This window comes from Lathyrus oleraceus, chromosome 4, assembly GCF_024323335.1.
Source record: "Lathyrus oleraceus cultivar Zhongwan6 chromosome 4, CAAS_Psat_ZW6_1.0, whole genome shotgun sequence".
NCBI lineage: Eukaryota > Viridiplantae > Streptophyta > Magnoliopsida > Fabales > Fabaceae > Lathyrus > Lathyrus oleraceus.
The window spans coordinates 7,898,251-7,910,000 of record NC_066582.1 but is presented as its reverse complement, the minus strand read 5'-3'; the positions used below and the strand labels follow the sequence as shown (position 1 = coordinate 7,910,000).

At 34.4% G+C, this 11,750-nt stretch overlaps 1 protein-coding gene across 2 annotated transcripts; it reads right to left on the bottom strand.

Annotated features, from left to right (window-relative positions):
• Positions 1–231: 231 nt before the first annotated feature.
• Positions 232–2,669, bottom strand: LOC127138330 (probable tyrosine-protein phosphatase DSP4). 2 transcript variants are annotated; one of them, XM_051064755.1, is made up of 5 exons: positions 2,289–2,669; positions 2,051–2,144; positions 874–931; positions 741–784; positions 232–655 (listed from the first exon to the last, which is right to left on the bottom strand). In XM_051064755.1, exons 1-5 carry the CDS (start codon positions 2,429–2,431, stop codon positions 470–472), a joined length of 525 nt encoding a protein of 174 aa, XP_050920712.1. In that variant the 5' UTR covers positions 2,432–2,669; the 3' UTR covers positions 232–469. The 2 variants fall into 2 exon arrangements, with proteins under 2 accessions (XP_050920712.1, XP_050920711.1); XM_051064754.1 differs by having other exon boundaries at positions 2,226–2,659.
• Positions 2,670–11,750: the final 9,081 nt, after the last annotated feature.

Below are 11,750 nucleotides of genomic sequence, written 5' to 3'. Positions count from 1 at the left end.
AACAAAGATAAGTCTGGTAGGTATTCTGACAATGCAATGTTGTCCAAAGAAATCAATAATAGCTTCAAAAGTTATTGGCTATATGAAGAATATAACTTCAGGATTAAAATTTGTTCACTTTTCGAGAATCACACACTAATTCCAAATTTCACCTCAGACAGTCACATAGAAACTGTCTAGGAAATAATTGCAGAAGTAGCACTACTGAGATTTTTATTAGCTTTCAATAGATACAAAAAAACAAAGCAGTAACCATTATTCAATCAGCATCTTCGTCCAACATTTAAACAGGAAAGGAAATAATAAGAAATGAAGTAGAACATCTATTTAAAAATCCTACTCATCCTGCACACTAATTTTCATTGAAAGAAAGATAAAAGACTAGGCATTAATTATACTTCACTTCATCATGGAAACAATCCATGGGAGGAAGCACAGACTTTCTAAATTGCATCCACTATTTCGATTCCTATTTCCTTGAGCATGAAAATGACAGTGGGTTGTGCTTCAAACTGGAAATATCAAACAATTCAATGAACCTCTGGTCTGAGACTCTAGCTTTAGCAGCTGCAAATCTTTGATACTCATCAAAAATTGATGATAGACACCACCTCTGCAATCTTCTTATGCATCCCACAAGACAACCAGTGCGATGCTGTTCATTGTAATATCGCCAAACTATTAGAGATTAATGATTCAAAGTATTAAATAAATAAAGATTCAAAGAACAAAGCGCACACCTTCCCTCGTTTGCAATGAATCAGCACGGGATGGTTCCTAACATCTAGAGAAAGGAAAAAGAAAACAATTTGGTTAGAATATCATGAACAAACTATACTATTTAAGATAGTGAAGTTCAAGATTTTGTAATACCGAGCACTACTCTCAAAGCTTCGCGAATCTTATCATTTGGAATGTTGACAAAGGGTTCCTGCCCACATTATGTGTAATCAGTGTGCAAAACAATGCTTTTTCAGATATTAGTTAAAATATCATATTGTCTTTTGCTTCTCCTCCCTTGCCTGGCAACCCAGGCGGAAGAAGGCAAATTTTGGGGCGGGGGTTGCTAACCTGTTGTGGGAGATTCCCAGGACATAAAAACTAAAAGCATGTCGAAAAAATCACTGATGATTGTAAAATGTTAAGAGCAAATTCAGCATAAGAGACACCTTCATACACTTGCTAAAGATTGACCTACTAGGCTACTAGCACTTAAAAAACACAGGTTACTCACCTGCTGTCAATAGCATGGAGCATATAGTATGAATCTTATCAGATAGTAATTGTACAAGCTAAGATAGACAGCTTTTAAGGAACATTCCTCAAAGGTAAAACGATCTCTAGACATAAAGATCATATTCATTTAAACCATAGCAACTTAAGGTTATATATATGTCCAGCCATCCCTGCCGTGTTCTTCAAAGCTTTGGTGTTTGGGTTTAGACGTTTCGTACAAGAGAGAGTATGAATGTTACTATTAGTATGTGGAGGTAAAGAGGACTTTTAGTTTGTACTGAAAGTCTTAAATTAAGCAAGACTACTGACCAGAAGGAATAAAAGGAGTATGAACAAGTGTTGCTTGAGGTTTTAAAATCAAAAGTTGGCTTTCAAAAGGTAACTAGAGTGTTATTGAACTGACTTATTTGAGCTTATCTACCGAGCTGAAACTTGTGAGATTGTTTGAGAAAAGGTAACTAGAGCCTTATTGAATTGACTTATTTGAGCTTATCTATTGACCTGAACTTGCAAGATTGCTTAAGAAATCTTATGAAAACTTCAGTTTATTTACATATAAGCTCTTCAAAATAACTTATGAAACCAGATTATAGCTTTATGATAACAACTTGACTCTCTATTTAATCATTTACTATGAGCTTGTGAAAAAATTGTTTATCCAATCAGAGCTTAGTTTACTTATACACACCCCTGTAAGAACATGCACACTCATGTTTGGATTCACAATAGGTATCAATTTGCAAGTATTCAACACGTTGGAATCAATCAAGTAACTCTAGTTAATAACAATACAACATGAAATTGTGATACAAACCTTACATCCATCAATACCAAATTGATAAAGCCTAATTCCATTAGCCTTCAAAAACTCCGCGGTGGTTTCAGGATAGGGTTCAGGGCACAAACATCTGCATCAAAACGAACATAAACACAAATCTTCCACAAAACAAACAATACAATACATAAAGGGAAAAATCGAACTCTCTCACATTACGGAACGTAGACGAAGAGATTTCATGAATCCGAAATTCGCAGAATCTGGAAATCCAGACCTGAAAATACCATTATCAACCATCGCGAAATTCAGCGGCGGCACGAATGCTTCATCGGTGTCGTCGGAGTTATGCAGCGGAGTAACATCGACGGCGGCGGGGAAGGAGATCTGGCCGTTGGAATTGGAGTTTTCGAGTTTCATGATTTTGGCGCGAAAATGGGAAAAGAGTGAAAGATGAAATGTTATTTTTATTGTTATTGTGATGAGTGATTCATGGGATCTAGAGTTTATAGAAGGCTCAAGGATGAACAGTGAATTGAATTGAAAATTGGAAAATAGAAAAGGAAAAGAGAATCTTGTGAAAGATGCTATGAAGTGTAGAAAAGGAAACGTGTGGAGAAAGAATATGCTTGAGATTGGAAGCCACCGAGAAAGGAAAAAACCCAAACTTGTTTGTATTTTACTGTTCAAAGTATCAAACCCACCCCCCACTCATGTGTAAAGTTGCATCTTTTCTTTATCCTTGTTACTTTTCTTACTTTTACTTTGAATCTTCTTTAACAATTGACTTTTGATGAATTGGATATACATGTAGGATGCCCAACTTTTTGTCTTAGAGTGAAACGTGTCATATTAAGACATGTACTTAAGGGCCTAATTTATGTCAAACTCATGTCACGATCATTTTTATTTTTTTTTTAAGTTGATACTAATTTGTTTTAAGTTGTTGTATATTTGTTATTTTCGTATTGATGACCTTTAAGAGGTTTTTAAGTCTTATATGTCATTAGATCATGACGTTTTTGAGGTTTAATGAATTGTCATTGTGGAAGATGATAAATTTCATATTTTCAAATAACTGGACTAAGACGTCTTGAGGTTTAACCCAACCTTAAGACGTGTCACGATCATCGAGAACGTACTCAATACCACATTCATAACTGGTGTGGATTTGGAGACCACCTTATTTCGTGATGACTATAAAGGTGACTATGAGGTCGGGATTCCGAGCACACTTTGACTAGGGAGTGCAGTGGACTACACAGAGTTGAGGTGAGTGGTAATTGTGGATATCATTAGTTTTCGACTAGCATAGTTAGTTATGTTCAGTACATAGGTGGTAGGAATTTTTGGTACAAGATGGCAGGCATCATGTGACTTTGAATTTTTCTCCCTGGAGTAACTCTCCTACACAGCTGTATCCAGAATGTAACGGTTTCTTATTTTTATTATAATAAGTATTAATAATAAAAAACCAATTTAATGTGGTCCATTGTTTTGGGATTTTGGTTCTGAAAAGGGTATGATTTATTTTGGTTTTAATGTAAATTGATATGACCATTTAATTGGATGGTAATGAGTTTTAATGGCTTTAAATTCTTGATGGTAGAATCAAGCCTATAAATAGTCTTTGGTCTCCAAAGATTTCTCTTATAGAAAAGAAATACACCATTTATATTGAGAGAACAAGAGCTTGGAAGAATCAAAGGCAATGCACTCACAACACTGCAACAATGGTTGGAGGTGAAACCTCTAATTCTATTTCCGCATTTTGTTTTATTGATCTTGTTGTTCTTTTGTTATCAGGAACATAGGATCAATATATATATATATATATATATATATATATATATATATATATATATATATATATATATATATATATATATATATATATATATATATATATATATATATATATATATATATGATTCTTCCATATTCGGTATTTTTTTGTGATTTAATTTTGAGTTTTGAATTTTAGAATATTATGTTTCAAAACATAGCAAAAAATTAAATAATTTACTTTCTAATTTTTTTTCCCTAATCCATGACATTCATGAATGTTACCGCTGGACTGCTTTGTTAAACATGTATTTTGATTATGTTCATATTCATATGATTTCATTTTTACTGATCATTATGCATTATTATTTAATCTTTGAATTAAATTTGTGCAAAAATTAAAATTGATTTATAATGTTATTATTTTGTTAAGCAATTGTATAGGAGATCTTATTTATTTAATTTTGTTCTCTCATATAATTGACTTACTATGTAGAGTGATCGTTATAATTTTGATTAATTTGGATTAGCCACGGCATCCTTAAATTAATTGAGATTATTTTTTTAAAGTTTTGAGATCACATAAATTATAAGACATAAAATTGTAATTAATTATACGTGGTATAATGAATTTTATCCTACAAGAATTTTTATTATATTTGTATGATTAATTGGGATAAAATGTCAAAATATTTTCATAACTTGCCCACATGAATTATGAATTGATACATAATTTGATAATTTTATCATAAAGTATTAATTTTGGATAGAAAAACAAAATTATATCATGCACGTAAAGTGTGAGGTTTGAAAAATCTATCGCAATTTTTTTAAAATCTTATTACATTAAAATTTAGCGCACAAGTAATTTTTATGTTGCAAGATTTATTTTATGGTATGTTTATATTGATAATAAATACAATTTGGATAATATTTATGCCTCAAATTTTGACATCAATTTTGTTTATCTTTTTAGCTTCTCAACCTGCTAATTTTTCTGATATCCGATGTGATATTCCCGAGCTCAGAGGAGATAATTATAAGGTGTGGAAGGAAGGAATTTTTCTCCATCTAGGATGGATGGACATAGATTATGCTATTACGAAATTTCTTCAGTTGCAATCGCACTATATGAGCGGTGGGAGAGATCCAACCGGCTCAGTGTGATGTTCATTAAGACTAAGGTCACAGGTGGAATACGTGGTTCTGTCGATCATCATGAGAATATTTGTGATTTGCTGAAAGTCATTGATGATCAGTTCGTCACTTCTGAAAAGACTTTGGCAAGCACATTAATTATGAAATTTTCCTCCTACTGACTCACTAGTGTGAAAGGTGTGCGTGAGCACATAATGAAAATGCGTGACATTTAAGCTCAACTTAAGAAACTTGAGATTGATATGTCTGACTCCTTCCTGGTGCACTATATTCTGAACTCTCTTCTGTTTGAGTATGAGCCTTTCAAGATCTCCTACAATACACATAAAGATAAATGGTCAATCAATGAATTAATGACCATGTGTGTTCAGGAAGAAGAAAGGCTTGTAATGGAACAGAGTGAGAGTGCATTGCTGACAAGCACTCATGGGAAGAACAAAGCTTTCAAAACTGACAAGTCACAAGCCAATCAGAAAGGGAAATTCAAAATACCACCGCAAGATGATATCAAGAAAGAAGCAAAGTGTTACTTCTGTAAAAAGGGAGGACACATGAAGAATGAATGCCCTGTATTCAAAGAATGGTTTGAGAAGAAAGGTAATTTATTCTCATTTGTTTGTTATGAATCTAATATGACCGATGTTAATATTAACACTTGGTGGATTGATTATGGATCAACAATCCATATAACAAATTCCTTACAGGGTATGCAAAACTTAAGGAAGCCAGTGGGAAGTGAGTGGACTGTCCTATCAAGAAGCAGGATGGGTTCACATGTGGAAGCTATTGGAACTTGCAATTTAATTTTGAATAATGGTTTTGTTTTGAAATTAGAAAGAACCTTTTATGTACCAAGTTTCTCACGAAACTTGATTTCAGTTTCTAGACTTGTACCTTTTGGATCTTCCTTTAATTTTAAAGACATCTTGTTTGAATTATTTTATAATTCGGAATGTGTTGGGAATGGTATATTGATTGATGGTCTTTATCGTATTAATTTACAAATCAAATCCATTTATAGTTCAATGCATGTTCAAACTGGCACTAAGCGGTGTAATATTACTGAGAATTCTTCTATGTTATGGCATCAGAGATTATGACATATCTCTATAGAGAGAATTAAAAGGTTAGTAAAAGATGGGGTACTTAATACTCTAGATTTTGCTGACTTTGAAACTTGTGTTAACTGCATTAAGGGAAAGCAAACCAACATGTCTAAGAAAGGTGCCAATAGAAGTTCAAGTATATTAGAAATAATTCATAAAGTCATATGATGTCCTGATATGGATGCACATGGTCAGAAATATTTCATCACTTTCATAGATGATTACTCACAATATATGAATATTTATTTGCTTAACAATAAATATGAAGCATTGGATGCCTTCAAAGTCTTTAAGGCTGAAGTTGAGAACCAGTGTGGAAAACAAATAAAGATAGTGAGATCAGATCGGGGTGGTGAATACTATGGTAGATACACTGAGAATGGACAAGCACCTGGTCCATTTGCTAAGTTTCTTCAAGAACATGGGATTGTTGCCCAATACACCATGCCCGGTTCTCCGAACCAAAATGGTGTTGCAAAAAGAAGAAACCAAACATTATTGAACATGGTGCGGAGTATGCTTAGCAACTCTAATCTTCCTAAATCATTGTGGAATGAAGCACTAAAGACGGTTGTGTATATTCTAAACCGGGTTCCATCCAAGGTTGTCCCAAAGACACCATTTGAGTTATTTAAAGGATGGAAGTCGAGTTTACGACATATGCGCGTTTGGGGATGTCCGTCTGAGGTGAGGATTTATAACCCACAAGAAAAGAAACTAGATCCGAGGACCATTAGTGGGTATTTCATTGGATATGCCGAAAGGTCTAAAGGTTATAGATTTTATTGTCCATCTCATACAACTATGATTGTGGAGTCAAGAAATGCAAAGTTTCTTGAAAATCATTTGACTAGTGGGAGCGATCAAATCAAAAATTCAATTTATGTGCATGATCATATAGAGTATGAACCTTCCACTTCAAGTAATAGATTAGTTACTATTTACAACATCCCTCAAGTTCAAATGGATGTTGATCAACCAATCATCGAGACTCCACAAGCTACTGATGATCCAGTAAATCAAGTTGGTCATCAAGATGATGAACAATTAGTTGAACAACAAGATCCACAAGAAAAATATTGATCAAACATTAAGAAGATCTACTAGGACAAGAAAATCAGTAATTCCTAATGATTACATTGTGTATCTACAAGAATCTGACTATAATGTTGGAGCTGAGAATGATCCTAAGAGCTTTAGACAAGCCATGAGTTGCAAAGAGTCAAATTTGTGGTATGATGCCCTGAATGATGAAATGAATTCCATGAAAAACAACGACGTATGGGATCTTGTAGAGTTACCTAATGGGGCAAAGGCCATTGGTTGTAAATGGGTCTTTAAAACCAAGAAAGATTCATTATGCAACATTGAGAGATACAAGGCCAGACTCATTGCTAAGGGATTTACTCAAAAAGGAGGGAGTCGATTACACTGATACTTTTTCTCCTGTATCAAAGAAAGATTCTCTTCGTGTCATCTTGGCATTAGTTGCACATTTTGACCTTGAGTTGCATCAAATGGATGTGAAAACAGCCTTTCTTAATGGTGATTTAGAGGAGGAGGTTTATATGAAACAACCTGAAGGTTTCTCTTCTAATAGTGGTGAGCATTTGGTTTGCAAGGTTAAAACAAGCCTCTCGTCAATGGTATCTTAAATTCCATGAAACGATATCCTCATTTGGGTTTATTGAAAACCTCATGGTTCAATGTATATACCAGAAGGTCAGTGGGAGTAAAATTTGTTTTCTCATTTTGTATGTGGATGGCATACTACTTGCAACCAATGATAAAGGTTTTCTACATGAGGTGAAACAATTCCTCTCTAAAAACTTTGATATGAAGGATATGGGTGAGGCATCTTATGTCATTAGCATTAAGATCCACAGAGATAGACTTCGAGGAATTTTGGGTCTATCACAAGAAACTTACATCAATAAAGTTTTAAAGAGATTTAGAATGAAAGATTGTTCACCAAGTGTTGCACCCATTGTCATGGGCGATAAATTTAATTTGAATCAATGCCCTAAGAATGATTTTAAGCGGGAACAAATGAAGAACATTCCATATGCTTCTGTTGTTGGAAGTCTTATGTATGCTCAAGTATGCACAAGGCCCGACATTGCATTTTCTGTTGGAATCTTAGGAAGATATCAGAGTAATCCAGGTATGGATCACTGGAAAGCTGCAAAGAAGGTGTTGAGATATCTTAAAGGAACAAAAGATTACATGCTAATGTATAAGCAGACGGATAATCTTGATGTGATCGGCTATTCAGACTCCGACTTTGCTGGTTGTGTTGATTCTCGCAAATCAACATCAGGATATATTTTTACAATGGCTGATGGAGCTATTTCATGGAAAAGTACTAAGCAAACTTTGGTTGCTACTTCTACTATGGAAGCCGAGTTTGTCTCTTGTTTTGAGGCTACTTCTCATGGTGTATGGCTTAAGAGTTTTATTTTTGGGCTTAGAATCATGGATTCTGTTTCTAAACGTCTGAAGATTTTTTGCGATAATTCAGCAGCTGTCTTTATGGATAAGAACAATAAAAGTGGAAGTTGAAGCAAGCACATCGACATAAAGTATTTAACCATTAGAGAAAGAGTTAAAGATAGAATAGTAGTTATTAATCACATTAGTATTGATTTAATGATCGCTGATCCTTTGACTAAGGGCATGCCACCAATAAAATTTAAGGATCATGTAGATAACATGAGACTTGGGTCCTCCTTATGATTGTATACATACAGTTTATTTATAAAACTCTTATATTGTGACGTTTTCTCATTTTCATGCGCACATCAGTTTGAGAAAATATGTTACATCTGGACCAAGAGTAAACATTGGTTTATTCATCAAGTTAGTTACCATATTACAGATATATACTTGAAAATAGACGTGTTGTAATACATAGATGAGACTACTCGCTTTAAGAGGGACTATCTCTATGATTCACATATTTATTTCTTGAGTAAGTTTTCCATGATTTATGCCAATAATCAGTTCTATGGACCAAGTGGGAGAATGTAACAGTTTCTTATTTTTATTATAATAAGTATTAATAATAAAAAACCAATTTAATGTGGTCCATAGTTTTGGGATTTTGATTCTAAAAAAGGGTATGATTTATTTTGGTTTTAATGTAAATTGATATGACGATTTAATTGGGTGGTAATGAATTTTAATGGTTTTAAAATCTTGATGGTAGAATCAAGCCTATAAATAGTCTTTGGTCTCCAAAGATTTCTCTTATCAGAAAAGAAATACACCATTTATATTGAGAGAACAAGAGCTTGGAAGAAAATTAAAGGCAGTGCACTCACAACACTGCAACAATGGTTGGAGGTAAAATCTCTAATTCTATTTCCGCATTTTGTTTTATTGATCTTGTTGTTCTTTTGTTATCAAGAACATAGGATCAATATATATATATATATATATATATATATATATATATATATATATATATATATATATATATATATATATATATATATATATATATATATATATATATATATATATATATATATATATTAATCTAACATAAAAGACTTTATATTATTTTATTGATTATGGTTTGTATCATAACTATCTTCTGTACTTTATGTATTTGGATATGTCATACCCCAAAATTTGCCCATTAATATTTCAAGACATTTCAGGGCACTCCGACTCACTTTATGACACTTAAAGGAACAAAGACCCAGCTCGCGAATGACCCAAATTGGCCTACTCGCTACACGCTCACCTAGTGATAATATGAAAGTGGTTTATTTGGAAGCGGAGGAAAAGGGGTGCAAAAAGAAAGAAAACGAACCAAACAGCAAAGCCCAACCCAAAGTACAAGAACACGGGTGTGGCATCTGTGACGAGCGTCACAGAGGCTGTGACGAGCGTCACGCCTACCCCTGTGACGGGCGTCACACATGGTGTGACGAACGTCACACCGTTCCCCTACTTTTTGGGCGCAGATAATGCTTCGGAGACTTGAAGGTCCGTTGGGCCCTAGATCCACGCGCGCGTTGAAGACCTTTTTTGGCAGCAGGCATGACCTAATGACAACAATATAAATAGCCACCTTGAAAACCTAAAAAGGGGGCTTTTTCCGAGATTCTTTTTCCTTTGCCGTTTTCGCCTTTGCATTTTTTCTTCTTTTCCAGCAGCTTAGGCATTGTGTTCTACAAGTGCTACACTATTTCTTTTGCAATTCCGGATTCCCTTTTGGTATTTAGTTAATTCTTTTCGCACAATAGTTTCTACAACGGAAACTATTGTGTGCCTTTTTACCGAATCTAATCTTACGGCGGCAGCAAGGTCACCTCCGCTCAATTCTATCCGATCGGCCAATTCAAGGTTGCGACTCAATTGCAAACAGGTTTGCGTTACTATTATCGCTTTATGTTCCTAATTCACATGTGATATCATAATTGAGATTCATAAATATATTTGAGGCTTTGCATGTAACTTAAGTATGCCTGGATACTTTGAATTGTTGTAATGGATGTCGCTGTTCTTCGTAACCATGCTTTGTTTACCTATTACTTTGGTGCAACTCTCGATTGCACCCTGATTTGGTATTCTAACCCGTTTGCTGAATTTTGCAAAGGTTCATATGTCCCGGGAAAAGATTGCTGTTTAGGTCTCCCACTTTATTTGTGGGATACCCTTGTGGAGACTCACCCTAAGTGGCCTAATTAATTTTAATGTGTTCATTTTAATGTCTTAATTTTAATGTATTAATTTTAATGTATCAATTTTAATGCATTGATTTTAGTATGGACTTAATTACTTAATTGACTTTAAAATATGACCTTTAAATAAGTGATCTTGGACCTCTCTTTGCTGCCTTACGGTATCACGGTATAACGGTCATGTCCCGCGAATATGGGGATATCCTTAGCAAAGACCCTTCGGTAAAATCATCATAGTCCCTCGGATGTTGCCTTCGGAAATACGATTTCGTCCCTCGATGACCCTTCGGTATAGCCTACGGTTAAATGATGATCGTCCCTTCGAATGCTAAGGTATCCTCACAACTGTTGCCTTCAATGACCTATCAATGACCCTACGATGACCCTTCTACATCCCAAGGATAAAACTACTTACTTCTCAATAGTAAGGACAGTTTTACCCTCATAAGGATAGGAAATGCCCGGAAAGACCTCGGACAGGTATAACCTAAATTGCTCATTCATAACCAAAAAAATATACTTTTCACCTCATACCTTTCAAACATCTTTTTGGAAAATCACCACTTAGCATACATCCGCACTAGGATCATTGTCGAGTTATATTTTTCTAAACTATTTTCTAAATTAAAACGAGATAACCACTTTGTATACATTCATGCAAGAATCATTACAAAGTTAAATTCTCATTTTGCAAAACATTTTTCACACCTTTCTCAACCACCTTTTTCAAACTAGAAAACATAAATGATTGAGCAATTAAGAGCCCATGGATAACCATGGATACAGAGGGTGCTAATACCTTCCCTTTGTATAAAGTACCTCTCGAACCTAAGAATTTAAAATTAAGGTCTTTCCTGTTCTTTTCCACCTTTCCTTATTGGATAAAAGAAAAGTCGGTGGCGACTCTTGCTAACCGCGACATTGCGATTACAAATCCAATAAAGTCCAGTTCACCGTATGACAGAACTGGCGACTCTGCTGGGGACTACAAAGAGA

Bases quoted from the DNA above. Each gene is read 5' to 3' on its own strand.
- LOC127138330 (XM_051064754.1), bottom strand. From the start codon at position 2,431: ATGAAACTCGAAAACTCCAATTCCAACGGCCAGATCTCCTTCCCCGCC. The intron at 2,145-2,225 runs GTGAGAGAGTTC...GTTTTGATGCAG, and splicing joins CTTCGTCTACGTTCCGTAAT to ATGTTTGTGCCCTGAACCCT. The intron at 932-2,050 runs GTTTGTATCACA...TAATGTGGGCAG, and splicing joins TTGGTATTGATGGATGTAAG to GAACCCTTTGTCAACATTCC.